The 19,720-nt window shown below is 58.1% G+C and overlaps 2 protein-coding genes across 6 annotated transcripts in view; one reads left to right on the forward strand and one right to left on the reverse strand.

Moving 5' to 3' along the window:
- Nucleotides 1–15,788, reverse strand: part of NMRAL1 (NmrA like redox sensor 1) — a 22,328-nt gene extending 6,540 nt beyond the window's left edge. Inside the window, exons 1-3 of one of the 2 annotated variants that reach the window (XM_084537207.1) lie at nucleotides 15,676–15,788; nucleotides 7,338–7,475; nucleotides 2,477–3,472 (exon numbers count right to left, since the gene is read on the reverse strand). The gene's annotated coding sequence lies outside the window, so the exon portion shown is untranslated. Of the gene's footprint in view, nucleotides 1–2,476; nucleotides 5,920–7,337; nucleotides 7,476–15,675 lie in introns of those variants that run through there. The other variant, XM_084537206.1, reaches the window with a different exon arrangement.
- Nucleotides 143–17,391, forward strand: NLRC3 (NLR family CARD domain containing 3). Of its 4 annotated transcripts, none has more exons than XM_084537200.1 (19): nucleotides 143–489; nucleotides 6,132–6,321; nucleotides 6,899–7,159; nucleotides 8,123–9,866; nucleotides 10,190–10,276; nucleotides 11,017–11,100; nucleotides 11,317–11,400; nucleotides 11,813–11,896; nucleotides 12,260–12,343; nucleotides 12,964–13,047; nucleotides 13,271–13,354; nucleotides 13,877–13,960; nucleotides 14,064–14,147; nucleotides 14,376–14,459; nucleotides 14,607–14,690; nucleotides 14,807–14,890; nucleotides 15,134–15,217; nucleotides 15,308–15,391; nucleotides 15,849–17,391. In XM_084537200.1, the coding sequence occupies exons 2-19, from the start codon at nucleotides 6,315–6,317 to the stop codon at nucleotides 15,937–15,939; spliced, it is 3,282 nt and encodes a 1,093-aa protein (XP_084393326.1). In that variant the 5' UTR covers nucleotides 143–489; nucleotides 6,132–6,314; the 3' UTR covers nucleotides 15,940–17,391. The 4 variants fall into 4 exon arrangements, with proteins under 4 accessions (XP_084393326.1, XP_084393327.1, XP_084393328.1 ...); XM_084537201.1 differs by having other exon boundaries at nucleotides 6,135–6,321; XM_084537202.1 differs by lacking the exons at nucleotides 6,132–6,321; nucleotides 6,899–7,159.
- The last annotated feature ends 2,329 nt before the right edge of the window (nucleotides 17,392–19,720 follow it).

A 19,720-nucleotide genomic window follows, 5' to 3' on the forward strand; every position in this document is an offset into this window, starting at 1 on the left:
AGCCAGGAGAGCAGCCGTAGCCGGGGCCTCACGTGGGCTGGGGTGGTTACCAGCGCTGTGGGTTTCTCGGTAGAGCCGCACTTCAATTTGCCTACACGGCAGCCCGACAGCTCTGCCGTGACAGGAAGGAAGATCGAGCAAGACCCACAGCACAGGAAGGGGCAAGGAGCGAGACAGAGCAAAAGCAGCTCGGCTGGCACGGCACGGCGGGCGGGGGGCACCGCCACCACCCCTGGGGTGCTGCCCCGGCTCCTCTGTGGGGGCCCACAGCCCCCAGCTCCTCCTCGGGTCCCGGAGGGGTAGGGGCAGGGGCTCAGCTTCCATTTTCTGACTCAAGCTCGAGCATCCAGGTGGCAAGAGAGTGAAGTTTTGGGGAAACGTCTGAGCAGGGCCATGCAGGGGCGCGGAGGATGCTCCCACCAGGATTAGGGGCATCCTCCCTCCCGCCCTGCTCGCACGGGGATGTGGAGAAGGCGGCACGAGGCAGAGGTAAGGTGCTGGTGGGGCTGGTTGGAGCTTGGCTGCTGTCACCTAGGTGGCGTGTGGGATGTCAGGGTGCCGCTTGGGTGCTGCTTGGTCGCCCAGCGTGGGGACGAGCTGCTGCACACCTCGCTGCGGCAGCCATGCGCGGTGGCACCGGCTTCGCTGCTGTGAGATGTCTTGGCTCTCCTGGTCCGGGCTCCTCACAGCTCAGCCAGAGGGGGAGAGGCTCAGGAGCAATCCTGTGCAACAGGGACATGCGTGGCTCCTCACGGGGATCTGTTCCTCATCACAAATTCTGTCCCCTTGCCTGCTGCTGGCTGTACACACGGGCCCGGTGCAGCCTGCCCGCCTCACACACCGCCAGGTTTTGCCCCCAGGTTCGTGCCATTTTGGTGACTTCAGTCCTCTTCAAAAACAGCCAGAGAAATGTAGCGTAAATAGAATGTGCTATTTATGTGGTGTAAACAGGAAAGGATGAGATTAGCATCCATCAGGGCATCATGCTGCCCACTAGCCCAGCACATCAAAGAGCGAGCGGTGGTCCTGGGGCTGGGATGAAACCAGATGGGCCTTGAAAGCTTCTCTGCTGGGCTACACCCACACGTCCTTCTGCAGGACATGGGATCACTGAGCCCTCCCTGGGCCCAGCCACAGGAACAGTGAGGCCGAAGGCTCAGTGGCTGCTTCTGGTACCTGTTTGTGCTCTTTCTGCTTGTGGGGATCCCAAACACGATGCCCGAACTGCAGGTGCCAGGGCAGGCCAAGGAGGCAGGGGCCGTGTGCCCATGCCCAGCATCCTGCAGTGTGACACTGTGTGCTGGGCACTGCGGGCGGTGCGTGAGGCTTAATCCTGCTCTTATTTAAGTACCAAAGAGCATCAGGGATGCTATGAACCCTGGGGACAGGGGATTGGTGGGAGAGGGCAGCCAGATCAGGGGCTGGGTGCTGTCATGCCTGTGGTTTGAGCGCTGTGTGGAGGGCAATCCAAGGCCAGGCACGTAATTTGGGGCAGTCTGAGAGCGCAGCACGGAGGACGTTGGGTGTTGGGTAAAAGTTTCTTGAGAACTTGCAGCTGGTTTTGGGGGTTCACAACCGCAGCTCTGGGCAGGCGCCGTGTGACCGAAGCCCTGGGGGACCTGGCAGGTCTCCAAGGCTCGGCGGCGGGGCAGCACCGCGGCAGCTCAGCGCCCTCAGCTCTGCCTCCCGCTGGGGCCGAGGCTGGCCTCGCTACAGGGCAGGCTCCTGCTCAGTGTTTGTGCTGAAATCCTGAGAACGGAGATCCCCGGGGCGAGAGAGGCTGAAACTGCTCATGGGGAGAGGATCTGCGTTTCCGTGAGCTGCAGACACATAATATGCTGAAGTTTGTCCCAGGGGCATGGTCGGCTCAGTAAGTGCTTCATTTGTCATTTTGAGGCTTCCGAGGTGTAGCAGCACCCTGCAGGAAAACTTCTCTCTGAAATTACCTTCATTTTTGTCGGGTTGGAGGTACCTGTAGATCAATCCTTGCTTTTTGCTGATGAGATCTGGTGTTCGGGCTCCTAGCACGCAGCCCGCGGGCACTCCCCGGCTCCTCACCTCCACTGCTTGCTGTTTAACTCCAAGCTGGGTCTGGGCCCTGCTTTTCTGGTTGAGGTTTTGGAGGAAAAAACAAACCTGGTAGGGGTTAGGTGTGGTGCATCTAGAAGATATTTACTGGGGAGTGAGAGCACTGCCTGCTGCGATGCTGGGACGTGCGAGGCCCGGCCAGCCTTGGCTCCTGGTGACACTTTACACTGGCCAGGCTCTACAGAGTGGTGGCTGGGGTAAAACAGCCTCTGGGGCCTGTGGTTTTGAGGTAAAAAAAACTTTTCTGGTAAAGAAGGGCTGGAGGGAGAGTGCACACAGGAAACTCTCTGTGTGGGCACAATCATTTTTGCTAACATTACGTGCAATCGGTAAAAATAAAATTAGGTGGCATCTTAAAATGGTGTGCAAGCTTAGGTGGGTGAATTACCTGCAAATCCGTCGGTTCCGAAATTGGGTCTAACGCAGAAGATGCTTCAGGGAAATTCTTTTCTGTTCTGCCAAAAGGTGGCAGCCCGTGCTGTGCCGGGAGGATTTGCTCAAACCATCGGTGGAGGGAGAGAGGCTGGAGGGGACAGCCCAGTGCGATGGCGATGGCGTGCGATGTGCTGCCCCTCGGAGAGCTGCCCTCCCTCCCCGCCCCGCAGATAAGCAGCAGGGAAAAACCAAAGCACCCACTGCTGCTGGGGTGGCACGTCAATAAGGGAGCCTTGCAGCAAGAGCACCGCCACCTCCCACATCACTTGAGCAGGGGCAATTTTCTATTTTCGGCTTCCAAACTTGTCACCAGCCTTACCTACAGCCCCGACCCCCCAAGCTGTGGGGACAGATCCTGCTCCGGTCCTGGGGACCCAGAGCTATCACGCTGCCTGCCCCAGCTGGAGCAAGGTGCCAGCCAGGCTCATGCGTGCCAGGAAATGGTGGGAAGAGAGGCTGGTTTCTCTCTGAGCAATGCTGCTGCCATGGCTGGGGGACAGCGAGCACAGGAGCACCGTGCTGCTGGGCTCGGTGTGGGGCTTCCCGAATTAACCAGTGAGCCCCAGCGGGGTGCTCGTGAAAGGAGGAGAAGGCAGAAGCATCACCGAGGGTTTCTGCTGGTTTGGGGGCACGGAGCTGCACTGGAATGGGCAGTTCTTTGCTCCTAGAGGCACCTGGTTAATAATGCAACTATTAATTAACGTAAGAGGCTTTATAACATACCTAAATACTGCAGATCAGCCAATTTCCACAGTTTTCCAGGCAGTCTGGCGTCTGCAAAGGCTCCATGCCATGCCAGCCTGTCCTGTCTGCGACTCCTGGGCATGGACGTGCTGTGGACACACACCCTCTGCTCGCAGGTGTAGTGGGATGAAGGAGGTAGGGCCAGAGCTCTGCTAAGGGACAAGGCGAGTGCTGACCGGACATCCTCAGGTGGGCGACTCTTCTGCTAGAAGACAAAAGCAAAGCTAAAACCAAAGCACTCTGCAGGACTCCGCCGTGCCCAGGGCTCACCAGCAGAAGCCTCCCCATGCACTGGCACTCCGCTCACCCCAGCCAGGGCTCCCCATGTCCCCAAAGTGGCATCCCACTGCGTGGGACCCATCTGATGATTACCACCACCTTCTTGCAAACGAAATCCCCCATCTCCCTGCCTGGGGCTCACAGATGCCAGTTCAGCTGTGCAGCTTCCCCTTCTCCCTCTTATCACCTCGGTGCCCCCAGGGGCATGGCAGCAAGGCAGGACAGACACAAACCACCGCTGGATCCCCCTCAGGTGGCCACGCAGCGCTTGCAGCCTCCTGGCCCCTGCAGATAACATCTTCTGCCCTCCTGGAGAAAACCAGCACCCACCGGGCAGTCCTGGAGCTGCGTCCATGGGAAACTTTCGTGCCGGAAACACAAAAAAAAAATTGCTGCCACTGCAACATTTCTTCTGCTGCTTTCTGCTCCGTGTCAGATGTTTTTGGATGAGCTGAGCTTCCAGCAGCAGGATTACGTTTTGATGTAGCACCATGGGATGCGATCAAATAATCTCTAGTGTTAGAGCAGGTTCTCCCCCATCAAAGGGCTTTTCCTGACCAGCCATGTTTCAGAGGAAGGGCTGACGGGGAAACATCACTGCAAGCAGCAAAAACCCCTTTCATTTCAACCACGCTACTGGTTGCGGAGCAAAGATGAGAAACCTAGAGGCTGCTGCATGCAAAGACTTAATTGAATCTTCCAGGCCAGTTAGAGACAAGACGACATCAAAGGGTGAAAATTTTGCTGTGAACTGCTCCCTGCGCTCCTTTAATTTGTGCTGATATTTTAATTAGACCTAAAGGCTGCCTGAGGGGTGAAATGCGAGGCAGCTGAGCTGCCTCCAGGCCTCTGAAACCAGAGGGTCAGAGCTGGGCAGCCAAGGAGGAGCAGAAGGACTTGGCTTTCCATCTTGGAGGGAGAGTGGGTTCAGACCCAGCTACCTTTAAAACAGCACCAGCACCCAAAAAAACGTTAAAACAGCACCAGCACCCAATCCGTGCCTCAAACCTTGGCTTGCCAGCAGGTGGACAGGGATGGGCTGTGTAGGAGAGCTGTGTCTGTTGCTGTGCACCTCTGCACACTCACTGACACACTCACCCTTCATCGTGAAGGGTTTCGAGGAGAGAGCAGCCCCATGGTGTGTGCAGGGACCCCAGGACTTGGCTCCGCTCCTCCCTCCTGCAACCTGGGCACTCACCCCTCAAGTCGGGAAACACAAATCTCACACGGGTCTCCTGGCAGGACGAGCAGGGGAGACTGCAGAGGGGCTGTCCCGCATCCTAGCCTTGTACCATGGACCTGACCACGGACCAGAATCTCCTCCAGGTTCCCTTGCTTGACCTGTATTGACGTTTTTTCTCTGGAAGAGGTCAGGTTTGTTTGACCAAAGCAAGCGAGAGTTAGCTGGGGCTGCTGGGCAGGCAGCACAAAGCCCCTGTGGTGCCCACGTTGGGCTCAGGAGAGGGTTTGGGCAAGGGCAGTCCCGCCTGCGAGCTGGGTCACTTCTTGCACAGCACCTGGCTGGCACACCTTGGGGTGAGGTGGCACAGACCTACACAGCCCTGGTGCTGTGCCAGGGCACTAGGATGCGGCGTCTGCGTTGCTGCTGCCCCAGGCAGCTGCCCTAGGAGGTTCTGGGGCTCCTGGCTCCACGGGCTGAGCAGTTCCCACCTGGACACAGCCACAGCGATGGTTTTAGGGCTGGCGAAGAGGCATGGTGCAAAGTGCTAATATAGACAAAGCCTGAAGCATTCTCAGCGGTATTTCCCTCCTCACCTCTACTCTCTGCTTTAAAAACAATGGGGCTCAGTGACTGGATGTGCTTCTAAACAACAAACCAAAAGTACGAGCAGTCTGGCAGCGGTCCTGCAGCAGACGAGGGGGTGGGTAGGAGCTCTGTCTGCACTACGATTCATCAGCGCTGCCACTGAAGTGGAGCACCTACAGCTCTGCAACAGGATGTGGTGTTTGCCACTGCTCAGCAAGCTGTGACGGAGGTTCTGGACGGCAGCGAGGTGGCTTGGAAACCGAAACGGGTCCTCTGTCTTTCTGCTGCTGCCCCACAACTTCCTTTACAACAAACTTGACGAGCAGCGCACAGTGCTGCTGACCCACAGGTGACAGGGCTGGCACCCCAACGCTTGCCGGGTGCCCTGCGGGTGGCACGGGGGTGTCACCACACCTCTGGGCACTTCACACAGACACAGTGCCTGAGAAAGGCACCTTCAGAAGCGGTGCTGGTGAAGGCACCAAGCCTGCAGCACACAAGGTCCGGGCAAGCAGGCAGAGATGCTGCAGCACGACGGGCTCAGCCCCTGCCCAGCCCGCAGCAGTCTGAGCTTTTGGCTGACCCGAGCCCCAAGCTAAGACAGATGCTGCTGGATTTTAGTGTCAGAGAATCAGGCAGGGCAGGGCTGGCATCCAAGCTCTGCACGCAGCAGCCACAGCTCTGGAGTGGGCCCACGAGGGCTCGTGGCAGTGGCTGTGGATGGCCACCAGCTCAGTGCACATCCCCCTGAGCCGGCAGCGGGGAGGGCAGCATTACCTCGAGGCAGCTCCCTCCCACACCGCTCCTCTCATTCCAGCAGGAAGATGGATAAGGGCTGAGCGGGGCAGCCAGAGCTCGCACTGACGTGCCGTCTGCTGCGTACCCGCCCGAGGGAACACCGGGCAGTCCATGGGAAGGTGGTGGGCGCAGGCTGAGAGCCGTGCTGCTGCCAACACCGCGCTCCTCACCCCGGGATCGCCGATGCCACGGGAGGCCTCTGATGGAAGGTGAGTGGTGGCCGGAGGGAGCTGCAGGGACACTGACACTGACACGGGCAGGTCCTCGGGTCTGGCTGTGGCTGGGCTCTGTGGCAGGACAGGCAGTGGGCCAAGGAAGTCCAGCACCTTGGTGGGGTTCGTGTCCAAAACTGGGGTGAGGTGGGGCACCCAGGTGTGAGCATTGATGGTGGTTGCCAGTCTGAGGGCTTGGGGTCTGCTGTGGTGGCATGGGGGGAGCAGCTGCCTCTGAAGGCAGACAATCTTCCTCAGACCCTGCTCTACGTAGGCTTTGTTTCCATCATCTCTTGTGTTCTTGGGTTTCTTTAACTCCATTTTCTATAGCCACCACCTTGACCGAGCACCTCCTTACACACCACAGTTTTGGGACAGCATCCCTTCCAGGAGGACTTCCCCTGGAGGTGATGCTGTCCTCCAGGACTTTGTCCAGTTCCCCTGGAGGGCTCTGGTTTATGCCCTGCTCCCAGCAGGGCTGCCCTCACAGCCAGACCGAGCGCTCCACCACCACCCTCCCCAGCACCCCCGAACCTCAAACCAGAGCCAACCCTGCCGCTCTCCTCTCCCGCAGAGGCTTGGATCAGTCGCTACCAGAAGCAGCTGGTGAGGTCCATCTCACCACAGTTCCTGGAGGAGATCATCTGCCACCTGCGGAGGCTGGACCTCCTCACGGCGGAGGAGGCCGGCCGGGTGCAGGAGGCGAGCTCCCTGCCCGAGCAGGTGAGGGCCGTGGTGGATGTCCTGGCTGGCAAGGGCAGCTATGCCTCCCAGTGCCTGCAGACCTTCATCGAGACCACCAATTCCCAGCTCTACCTCCACATCACTGTTTACGGTAGGCAGCGCACAGGGGGGGCAGGACAAGGGGCTCTGCAGCCCCGTGGCAGTGCCGCTGCTGGCTCAGGGCCTCCTCCAGCCTAAGCCAAGGAAGGACAACAACATGGGGGTGACAGGGCTCACGAGAGTCGCAGCAGAGAGCAGGAGCCCCGTGGGGTGCAGCAGCGATGCCGTACCTGTGCTCGGAGGGTGGTGGATCCCAGGGAGCTCATGCAGTCTGACAGGACCACCTGGGGACGGATCCTCCATCGCCGCCCACCTGCAGCAATGCGGGGACGGGGGGGGCCACACAGCCTCTGAGATGCTTCCGCAGCCTGGGAAGAGGCAGAAAGCGAGAGGACCACGTCAGTAGTGCTGGACTGCAGCCCCCAGGCTCACACCCCAGCTGAGGCATCTCCTCTGCTCCCCAGGCAGAGGCAGCAGCCCCAAAAACACCAGCTCCTTCTTCCCCTCGAGCCCCTGTTTTATCCTGCACTTCAATATAAATATTGCTGGGGTTAGGGTACAAGCAAGGGTCCAGATCTGTGGCAATGGGGCTGAGACCAAACCAGGGAGTCACGCCACAGGATCGGGCCCAGGGAAGAAAACTGGGGCCAGGCACGTGCCAGAGACCCCCAGGAAAGCACAGAGCGCTGAGGAGGGCCCGAGGACAGGCTGCAAAGGCAGTGCACAGATCAGGGTCTGGATCAACAAGGCCCACGGCAGGCACAGGCGCCCTGGAGCTGTTGACAAGCGCTCCTACAGCACAGCTCAGGCAGGGATGGGAGGCTTAAATGGGCTTAAATGGGCTCCTGGCCCTGCAGGTGTGGGGGGAGGCTGCAGGTGAGGCCAGTCAGGGCCCTGGCACATGCCTCATGCATAGGCTTTTGCATTATTATTTTTTTTTTTCTTTTTTTTTTTTTTTTTGCATTTGTGGTTCTCCTCCTCCCCCTCACCTCCTGTTTCATTTCTCTCTGGGCAGAGCCGATGGTGCAGAAACATCTGGAGAGCCTCCAGAGCTACTATGGGAACGGCTTGGAGACGGGTCCCCTCCAGCGCCTCATGAACCTGCTGCTGGTGGAAGGCTTGACCGACATCCAGCAGAAGGAGCACGACATCCTGCAGATCGAAACCACCAAAGGCCTCCGGAACGTGTCCAAGAGCATCCCTTTAGAGAAGCTCTTCCTGCCCCTGTCCAAGGTCAGCATCCCCCCACGGATCTCCGTGACCGTAGGGGTGGCTGGCATCGGCAAAAGCAGGCTGGTGAAGCTGTTTGTCCACAGCTGGGCAAAGGGGGAGATGAACAGGGACATCATGTTGGTGCTGCCCCTCACCTTCCGGGAGCTCAACACCTACGAGAAGCTCTCTGCAGAGCGGCTGATCCGCCTGGCCCTCCCTCACGTCACCGAGCCCAGCTGCATCCCCGCCGGAGCTGCCAGGACGCTGCTCATCCTCGACGGCTTGGATGAGTTCAAGACTCCCTTGGATTTTTCCAACACGGTTGTGTGCACCGACCCCAAGAAGGAGATCCAGGTGGACAACCTGATCACCAACATCATACGTGGCAACCTGTTACAGGAGGCTTCTGTCTGGGTCACCTCCCGGCCGACAGCAGCCAGCCAAATCCCCGGCGGGCTGGTTGACCGGATGACAGAAATCCGAGGTTTCGGAGCGGCTGAGATGAAAGAATTTTTGGACCAGATGTTCCTGGACAACAGAGACTTGTCCAGCCAAGTTCTGCATCATATCAAGGCTAACAGATCCTTACACATCATGTGCACCGTTCCTGGCTTTTGCTGGATTTCTGGCTCTTCGATTGGTTATTACCTAAAAACCAGCACCGATCAGTCCCAAGAAATGACAGCTGTTCCTAAGACCCTCTCAGAAATCTATTCCTATTACTTTAAAATGGCTTTGAGCAGCGACTGGCCGGAAAAGCAGCGAGAAACACTCAGGATTGAGCAAGCTGTGAACAACAGCAAGAAAATCCTGGGCAGCCTGGGCAGGCTGGCCTTCTACGGGCTGCTCAAAAGGAAGTACGTGTTTTACGAGCAGGACATGAAGACGTACGGCATAGACCTCTCCTTGCTGCAGAGCAGCTTGTGCAGCAGACTCTTACTCAAGGAGGAGATGCAGTCCTCCACAGCCTATTATTTTTCCCACCTAACCATACAGGAGTTCTTAGCAGCTATTTATTATTACACCGCTGCGAAGCGGGCAATATTCGACCTCTTCACGGAGAACGGGATGTCCTGGCCCAAGCTGGGTTTCCTCAACCACTTCAAGAGCGCCGTCCAGAGGTCTCTGCAGGCCGAGGACGGGCAGCTCGATATCTTCGTGCGCTTCCTCTCGGGGCTGCTCTCCCCCCAGGTGAACAAGCTGCTCTCCGGGTGGCTCCTGGCGAAGGACGAGCACAACAGCTTCAGGAGCCAAGCGATCAGCTTCCTCCAGGGCTGCCTGAACACGGACTATGTTATCTCCTCGAGGACAGTGAACACGGTGCACTGCCTGCAGGAGATCCAGCACATGGAGATCGCCAAGTCTGTGGAGGAGGCGATGAAGAACGAGAGCTTGGCTGGGATGCTCACACCAGTGAACTGCTCCGTCCTGGCCTATCTCCTGCAGGTCTCCGACGTGTGCGTGGAGGAGACCAACCTCTCCAACTGCCTGACTTACAACGTCTGTAAGAGCCTGCTCCCCCAGCTCCTCTTCTGCCACAACCTCAGGTAAGGCGCAGTGGGGCCACACTGGGATTAGTGAGCAGGGACACCAGACTGCTCCCATGACTCAAAACCCCAGGGGTCTATAGGAGATGCAGGCCCACCAGTGCTGTCCCTCAGCACAAAGCTGTCCTTTCTCCTGGGAACGGCACGGGACCAGCTCTGCAGTCTCAGGGAAGCCACCTCTGCTTCTGGGCCTGAGTTTTTCTGCTCATGAAGCACAGACGCCACGGGACAGCTGTGTTCCTATGCAGCTGTGGGTAGTCTTTTCCTCACTCTTTGTTCTCCAGAATACCTCGGCTTTTGCTCTTTCCTTCTATTTCCTCCAGGCTGGACAATAACCAGTTTAAGGACAACGTGATGGAGCTGCTGGGCAGCGTGCTGAGCGTGAAGGACTGCCAGATCCAGAAACTCAGGTAGGACCTGGCCCAGATGAGCTCTTCCTGGGGAGAACCAGAGCGAGGGGCCTCCAGGAGCGGCTGTCCCACTGCCTCCCCAGGGTGCCAGGTGACAAGGACAGCCCCACGCAGGGGGGCTCCTGCACCTTACCCCTGCTTTGGGAGCATGCTCTCGCCCAGACTCCCTGGGACAAGCTGCCAGCAGCAGCCCTGTGCAGGCCATGATTCATCCAAAAGCCCGATCAGTGCCACCCCCCTCAGTTATTTTTAGCTGGGCTCCTACCTCCTTGCTGTTCTTAAACCTGGAATTTGGGCAGCAAGCTGCAGATGGCTTGTCTTGGTAACCCACCTCCCAAGGTCCTGGGTGTTTGCTGGGCACGAGGGGCTCAGCATGGGTTAGAGCAGCTGGTGCATGGAGATGCGTGGCCCCGAGAAGACGGGTCCCCTCTTTCCCATCTCCCTTCCCTTCCTTGTTTGTGGCTGCACACAGAGGCCCCTTCACTGTGAGCTCTGTGTTTCACTACATGAATTAAGTCTAGAAACTCCCCTTCCACCCCGTCCCTGCAGTGCCACACCAGGGGAGCACACCCCGAAGCATTTGAACAATGAGGCAGGGCTGTGCCATCCACCAAACGCTCCCCATCACTCTCCTCTGCTGCACCATCCCCAGCTGCATCCCAGCAGCGCTCGCAGCCGCACCGGGGCTGTGAGAGCCTCTTCCTTCCCCTGACAGACACCCGCTCTCTTTTTCTGGACAGCTTGGCAGAAAATCAGATCAGCAACAAGGGTGCCAAAGCACTGGCCAGGTCACTGATGGTCAACAGGAGCCTGATGGTGCTGGAGTAAGTGTTGCCCCCTCCCAGCTCACTCCGTGCTGTCTCTGTGCAGCCAAACCCCTCCTGGCTCCCCGACGGAGCTGGGGACAGCCTCGTGCCCGACCCTGGCATCCCACAGCAGCACTCAGCTGAGCTGGGCACGTGTTGGTGAACTGCCACAGTCCCTTCTCGTGCCTTGCTAACCGTGTCCTTTCTGCTCACCTCTCCCCTGTCTCACCCCAGCCTGCGGAGCAACTCCATCGGCCCCTCGGGAGCGAAAGCGCTGGCTGATGCACTGAAAAAAAACCAAGTCCTGCTCTCCCTGAAGTAAGTCTCAATTTCTGCAGCACCCCTAGGAGCAGAGGCATGGGACGAGCTGCCTGCAGGGCTGAACGTCACGATTTCCCTGCCCTCACCCTCATGGGGAGTCCCTGGGCACACCCTGGTTTGGCTGTGCCGGGCAGCAAGCCTGACTGCAAGGGGCACGGAAATAATAGGGGCCCTAAATCCCCATCAGCCAGAGGGGCCCTAAATCTCCGTTGGGATGCAGGACTGCACAACAGCAAAGCAGACTGCTGCGGGCAGTGAAGCTGGGAACCCCTTAGTGCTGTATCAGGGGGTTCCTGCTCACCCTGCACTGGTGGCAGCCCCGGACGGGTGTTTGATGTCTGGGGGTGCTGAGATGAAGCAGGTGCCACCCGCCCTGGTACTCGCTCACAGCTTGCTCCTCTCCTTGCAGCCTGCAGCACAACGTGATCAACGAGGACGGTGCCACCTTCCTGGCCGAGGCCCTGCTCACCAACCACAAGCTGACGACCCTGCAGTGAGTGACCGGGACCCGGTGCCCCCCTGCTCCTCCCAGCCACCAGCAGACCCCGCATGGGCTCCAGCTTGGCTCCATCCCGGTGTCTGGCTGGCCACGGGGGCCAAGCAGCAGAGCCGGGGCTTTCCCATTGTGCTGCTTATCCTAGTTTACCATCCCCACACCACCCCTGTCAGCAAAGACCTTCCAGACCTCTAGAGGTTGTCACAACCCAAGTTCTTTCCCAGTCTGACACGTTCTCAGGGTGGAAGAGCACTGCCAGAGCTCAGAGTAACCTACAGGGGAGGAAGGGGGTGCAGGTGCTGCCAGCAGAGAGGTGCCTGGGCCTGGCTGATAATCAGGGTGACTTCCCCTCCTTTGCAGCCTGCAGAAAAACTCCATCGGAGCCCAGGGCGCGAGGAAAATTGCAGAAGCACTGAAGAGGAACTGCAGCCTCAAGGAACTCATGTGAGAGCCGACAGGGGCAGCACGAGGCCGAGGGATGGCAGTGCCAATGCCATGTGTCCCTGGGAGCTGAGGGCAGGGCTCTGAGCTGTGCTACGCAGTCAGGACAGGCTTTGTCCAAGGGGGACGTTGTGCGTGAGGGTGGGAAGCGTGCCAGAATGGCTTTTGGATAGATCTGGTGTTGAGGTGCTCTGCTTACCTCTGGGGAAGCAGGGAGCCACGGAGCAAACCAAGGGGCCAGGCTGCTCTCCAGAATGGTGGGGCTCCAGGCCCTGTAGGTACATTAAAAGAGGTTTCAGCTAAAAAGCAATTTTGGTACAGCAACACGGGTGCGTGTGGGCTGGAAATTAGACCGCAGCAAATTCATGCTTGTGGTCGGACCCCAAGGGTGTTCCCGTGACCCAAAGGTACACCAGGGGACATGGGGACCCTGTGGTGGCACTCCTGCTGGGTCAGGTGAATCCTTGGCAGCAGGTCTAAGCATGGCATGGCCACAGCAAGGGGAGGCCAGCAAAGCTGCTCAGGTCCCGCTGGAGGGCAGGGGGCTGCAGACCCCATGCTGCCAGCAGGGGCTCTGGCTGTGACACGGCTGCTGGTAACGCTCCCTCTGCCTCCTGTCTTAGGCTCTCCAGCAACTCCGTTGGAGACAACGGCTCGGTCGCCTTGGCTGAAGCTCTGAAGGTCAACCACAGCCTGCAAAGCCTCGAGTAAGTCCCCGACATGCGGCAGCCCCTGGCTGCTTCCCCCCCTGCTGCCACAAAGCCCCTTGCTGGGCGCCCTCTGCTTCCTCCACGTTTGCTCCTTTGGCCTCGGCTCCCCTTGGTGACCTCTTCCTTGGTGTAAGAGGCGCTTTTAACCCCTGATGCAACCCCGCAGCCCACCCAGCGGTGCCAAGAGCGGCCCATCCTAATGCCCCCCTCTTTGTGTTAGTCTCCAGAGCAATTCCATCAGCAGCGCCGGGGTTGCGGCTCTGACAGCGGCTCTCTGCTCCAACAAGGGACTCGTCAACCTCAAGTAAGTGGCACTTGTGACAGCAGCTCTGTTCCATCTAATGCCACCCCACAGAAATCACAGGAGCTCTGTCTGAACCCCAGGAAGCGCCGCTTTACAGGTGACGGAGCCCTGGCACAGGTTGCCCAGAGGGGCTGTGGAGTCTCCTCCTTGGAGATCTCCAAAAGCCACCCGGACATGGGCATGGGCAGCCTGCTGGAGCTGGGGGTGGAGGAGATAGGCCCAGGGATCCCCTCCAACCTCAGCCACGCTGTGATCCGTGATCCCTGTTTTCAGTGGGGCGGTCTGTGCACAGCCCCACACCACGAGGTCACACTTCAGGCTTCCATCTCCGAGGACATCTCTTGCTGAGAACAGCAGCAGCTTGTTTCGCTGCAGACAGCCATGCAGGGAGCGGAGATGCAGCTGCTGGTGGAGATGCTGGTGCCACGGATGGTTACAGCCCCAGAGCAGGGGGCAGAGGGGCCAGGGGGGCAGCCGATGCCCTGCCTTGGTGCTCCCCGCCCAGCCTCTGTCTTTCCCCAGCCTCCGGGAGAACTCCATCAGCAAGGAGGGGGGCCCTGCCATCGCCCGCGCCCTGCGGACCAACAGCACCCTCAGGAGGCTGGAGTAAGTCCCACGGGGCCAGGAGGGCACCCACGCTGCTGCGTGGTGTCGCTGGAGATGTCCCAAACCACGTGTGACTCGTGTCTCCTCTGTCCTCTGCCCCTAGCTTAGCAGCCAACCTGCTGTACGACGAAGGCGGCAAGGCCATCGCCCTGGCGATGAAGGAGAACAGGGCGCTCACCTCCCTCCAGTGAGTTTCCCTCGGAGCTGGCGGGCAAGTGGCTTCCTTGAGTTGCCCTTCCACGAGACGTGGAGCTTGCCATCCTGCATGGACCCATGGGGGCCTTGCACTGGGTGAACGGGGTCACCCCTGAGCCTCCACCGTGTTGGAGGTGGTGAGCGGATGGGTGCTGAGCCCGGAGGGACCGGGGCACCCCGCAGCCACTGGCCTCAGCCTTCAGCTCCCCTTCTTTTGCAGCTTGCAGTGGAACTTCATTCAGGCAAACGCGGCCACGGCGCTGGCACAAGCACTCAAGTCCAACAGCAGCCTGGCCAGCCTCGAGTAAGTGTGGATACAGGCGGGCAGGTCCTGGGCACCCCTGGGCACGGACCCCCAGGGCACTTTGGCACACCGTGCCCTGTGCTTGATGCCCGTTTCCCTGCTCCTGGGTGCTGGGGCTGAGGCAGATGCAGGATTTCCCTGTCTTAGCTTGCAGGAGAATGCCATCGGAGATGAGGGGATGGCCGCCCTGTCCGCTGCGCTGAAGGTCAACACCACCCTGGCAGATCTCCAGTGAGTCCCCAGGCTGTGGCAGGGCCCCAGTGTTGCAGCTGGTCTGATTAGCTCGCCTAATTAGCGCACCACGGCCACCTCAGGACATGCACTGAAGGGCTCTTGTTCTCTTGCAGCCTTCAGGTGGCTTCAATTGGTGCGGCTGGGGCCCAAGCCCTAGCGGAGGCCTTGATGGTCAACAAGAGTCTGCAGATCCTGGAGTAAGTGCTCGGTGGGGCCAGCGAGTCCCCGCCACGGTGACACCGCTCCCTGGGGGTGTCTGAGGCCCCGGTCTTTGGCTCATCACCTCTCGCATCCCCTACATCACACCCTAGCAGACTTACCTGCCCCTTGGCTTGCTGATATGGGGCTCCCACTCCCACCTCCTCCTCTCGCCCACGGAGAGCACGGGGCCCACGGGTCACCCCGGGCTGTCCTTCCCCATGGTCTGCCTTCCTTTGCAGCTTGAGAGGAAACTCCATCGGTGTGGCAGGAGCCAAAGCGATGGCCAACGCGCTGAAGGTGAACCGGAGCCTCCGCAGGCTCAAGTGAGTACACCCTGCTCCCCGGGGCGAGGCAGGAAAAACGCCCCCAGACCTTGCTGGAGGTCGGTGCTCTGACCCTGCTGCCTCCCACAGCCTGCAGGAGAACTCCCTGGGCATGGACGGAGCCATCTGCATCGCCACCGCTCTGAAGGGGAACCACGGCCTCACCTACGTCAAGTAAGTGGCTGCTGAACCAGATGGTAAGGCAGGGGTGGGGGAGACCTTCCCCACTGCTGGCACTGCCCATCCCCAGCTGCCCTGCAGGGGCTGGGGGCCAGGGCATCCCGATCTCCTCCCGAGTAGCAGCCAACATCCCTACACCACTCCAGACCCCACAGCTCCTCTCCGGGGATGCCTTCAGGGCAAAGGACCATCCTAAAAGTCAAATGCTCCCCAAAATACCACAAGGTGCAGCTGGATCAGCCCTTCCAGCTCCCCAGGGGTGTTCTGCAGCTGCTCACCTGGCTGCCTTGGGGCTCTCAGAGCCAGAGTCCTCTGCGACCAGGTCCTCGCACGAGGTCTGGGCTGGTGTGGTGAGGTTGCAAGCGATGCTGGAGGCTGGTGCAAAGCTGGAGAGCTTCTCTCAAAAGCACCCCGTGTCCAAGCCTGAACTCCTCTTCCTCCCCTCTCTCAGCCTGCAAGGGAACCGCATTGGGCAGTCGGGAGCCAAGATGATCTCTGACGCCATCCGGACAAACTCACCCGACTGCGTCGTGGAGGTGTGAGAGCCCCTGGCCGCGAGGATGTGGCCTGGTGGGGCAGAGGGCGTCCCTTCGGCCGCTTGTGCCTGCACAGGGGGGACGCCAGGCCCAGCGGGGGAGAGCAGGGGCAAGGAGAGCCCCGAAGCTCTCAGCAGGGCCCCCAGGGGCTGGCGGCTGCTGGGATGCAGGGCTCCGGATCAGCAGTGCACGAGGGTCAACGCTTGCCAGTGTTAAGAAGCTGGGGAACACACGGCTGGGGGCCCCTTCAGCAGAGCCCTGGGGGAGCTTGGAGGCTATGTGAATGGGTGAAATGGAAACAGGAGGGAGGAGGGGACACCCCACACGCCAGGCCCTTTTCCCGTGCACAGGGATAACTCACCTCCCACCGCCTGGGCAGCAAACCCTTCCTGTGATCTCCGTGACGCTGGGGCCGTGGTGCTGTGCCCGGAGCCTGCCCCACACCAGGCACATCCTGACCGCCCAGCAGCTCGGCTCTCTTCTCACCCTGGGTTGCTGTAGGCAAACGTCACGGCGCCCCACCCCGGCCCCGGGACATTGCTCCCAGTGCCAGCTCTTCTCCATCGAGGTCTGCTAGGGAGAGGCTGGGAGAGCCGGGTGAAACAGCCGCCCCTTCTCACCACACCAAATCCAGCCCTGTCCTGCAGCTCCTGCTGCAGTCCCAGAGATGAGAGCTTTGCTGTTCCCTTGCTCAGATCAGTCGGGGGTGCTTTGGAGCAGAGCATTTCAGAGCAGGGGCTGCTCCTCGTGCAGCAGTGCGCCTTGCCGTGCCCTCAGGAGCAAGATGGTTTTGGCTGGGCGTGCCCAAAGTGTTTGGTAGTGCTGTCCTGCATCAAAGCCTCTTGGAAGAGGCAGAAATCCCAAGGTGTAGGAGTAGAACCATCTAGAAAGGCCTTGGGAAATAAAGAGCCCTTGGGAGAAAGGAAGGAGGAGCGGGAGGGCGCGTGGAAGAGGACCAGCACTGCACGAGGACGGGCCACCTCCAGCACGCACATCCAGGTGCTGCTGGGAGGCCTCCTGACAAAGTTCTGCCTCTCACGGGTTTAGGCTGGACTTCTTGGATTTCCTGCTCTTGCCATCGGTGACAAGCTGGGTGACCTTGGGACGTGTCTTCCCCCGTCCCAGCTCTGGAGAGGGTCCTCCCCTAGCAGATCACCTTTTGGGCAGGCAGCTGCTGAAGCAGAGGTGCCTGGTGATGCCTCAGGGTGTGCAGCAGAGACACGGTGATTCCAGAAGGTGCCAGGTTTGCAGGTGACCAGAAGCCAGCCTGTGCAGCCCCCAGAGCTCCTGCCAGCCACTGCCCCTCTCCCTGACCCACCCCAGATGGAGTCCACACTCGGACATGCTGCTGCTGCTGTCCTGCTCCAAACACCTCTGGGGGCTGCTCCTGGAGGACTGCTGGGGTGAGCTGTGCAATCTGTACATACTTGGAAATAAATCAGTTCCTAGCTGGAAAAATTCCTTTGCACGGCCTTTCTCTATTGCCTGTGGATCACTGCATAGGACATTCAGCGTGCACCACTAGGGCTGCGTGCCCCTGCCCAGGCTGGAGACCCCACACCCTGCTCTAGCACACCAGGAGGGCTCATGGCTTTTCCATGAGGCATTAGAGGCTGGCTCGTGATCTCCAGCAGGATATAGTGATGCTGAGTGACTGAAGTCCTACCTCTGTCATCATTATTTCAGGGCAGACAGGGCCCTGAGGCCAGCTCTGCCCCAAGTCTGTTTGGAACCCTAAGCTAAATGTTACCTGAAGTACCAAAAGGAGACAGCAATCAACGATCCCAAGCAGGCTCACAAACCCTGGAGCTGCAGGAAATATGAGGTTAACAACAACCTGAAAGCCATTTATAGATCTGTATGCACGTACACAGACCTAGCTATACGAAAACACTTCCGTGCTGGAAGTGTCAAACACCCAGAGGGTGCATTTCCCCTGGCACTGGGGGTGGCTGCTACAAGCACTGCTGCTCACGCCTGATACAAGAAGCTGTAAAGCAAACCACAGCTCCCCTAAATCCTGGCGGGCTGTGTTGGAAGGCTAGGTGGCAGTGCTGCCTGAAGAGCCTCTGGCTCTGCGCACGTGATTTAGTGCATCAGCTTTCCCCTTCAGCCTACAGTATAGGAAATAACAGAAAACTGGTCCAAACTCAGAGACTGTGCCCAGTCACACGGGAAATCTCCCTCACAGGTCAAAGGCATCTCCTTCAGCATACAGGGAGGACCAGCGTGGATTCCCTGAATACCACAAAATAACATTTTCAGATGAGGTCCTAAAATCTGGACATTTCAGCCCTTGGGGCAAGCACATACACTTTTCCCCTGGCTGTCACAGGACCACCCTAATGGATTTGCAGTAGGTATCTAGCACTAAGAACACCATCTTCTGTGTTTTTCTTTGAAGTGAGGTGCAAAATACTGATTAACTTTATAATTACGGGTGCATAGAAAGGTCCTGTCAGCCAGTTCAGCTCAAGCCTATATAATTCAGTGCATTTCAGCTCGTCACAGCACCCACATATATCCTGTTAACTACATAAAAGTTGTGGAGTGTGTACCTGTGTACGGGCTCATTCCAACAGGACATTTTAAGTTCTAAGCTCTATTGACAGGTGTCAGAGAATCGGAGAGATGGAAAAATCTCTTGGTTTTTCAAGTAACTCACATGCATTCCTTCCTTCAGTGCAATAATGGAGGGGTTGGACCTGACTGTAGACTTCCGATGGAGGGAAAGCAAAGTACTTTGGTGATGTGAAGAAAAGAGAAAGGCAAGAGAACAGCCTGGGCTCTTGCCTGCCCTGATGAACACACACCAGAATGAACTCTTCTAATCAAGCACTGATTTCTGCTCCTGTGAAGACAAACCATGACACTAAAGCAGAGCTAAAGGGAAGGAGGGAACACACTACAAAAACTCCAGCTTTTGCTTTCATCTGAGTACCTTCACTGGTGGCACCAGTTAAACCCACCGACCTTCCCAGCACACTAAGCACTTCTGCGAGCAGCAGACTACCAAAGCCTGGATGCCTGCAGGCTTGTGCTCATGTCCCAATACCACCATTGCCCTATACTAACCCTCAGCTCCTACCACATACCTTGTGATCCTCTGGCTCCTGCACACATCTCTTATTCCTCAACAGGTTAACTGAGTATCTCCATTAAGTATTCTCCTAACATCTCCTTATTTTTTTCCCTAAAGCGTGCAGGAATTTAAAATCCAGACATCCTTACCACTCTTCACTGAAACTGGCCAGGTATCCTAAAAGTTCTTCAGGGAGGGGTAGACAAAGGGAGCAATCACTTGATCTTGTTCCTATAAAAAATCAGGCTAAAACTGGTGAATAATTAAGTATGGAAAATACACCTATTCCTGATACAAGTAGGAATGTTTTCTTAAATAAAAAAAATGCAAAGGGGACCTCTTCTGCCAGGAGAACAGCGTTGCACACCAGTCAAATTCTACTGACTTTTGGGTTTGGACATCTGTTCTCTTGGCGACCCGTGATACAAGAAGAAAGGCAAGCAGAGGAACAAAAGGAAGTGACAGTGCCCAACTTCTGGCCATTTGAGTGCCTAAAGCTTAGTCTGCCCCGGAAGCACCAGTATAATTAAAGGACTAATTTCATATGGATTTAATTACAGCACAGTCTCACACAGTTGCTCTCAGGACACTCAAGCACGGTGCACTCAAGTCTGAGAACAATTCCCATTGACACAGCTGAAATGCTAAGAGATGCTGCATGGAAGGCAGGCTTTGAGGATCCCTTCACTAGTTTCCCAGTTTTAA

The sequence above is a fragment of the Aythya ferina genome (assembly GCF_964211825.1).
Source record: "Aythya ferina genome assembly, chromosome: 15".
Classification (NCBI taxonomy): domain Eukaryota; kingdom Metazoa; phylum Chordata; class Aves; order Anseriformes; family Anatidae; genus Aythya; species Aythya ferina.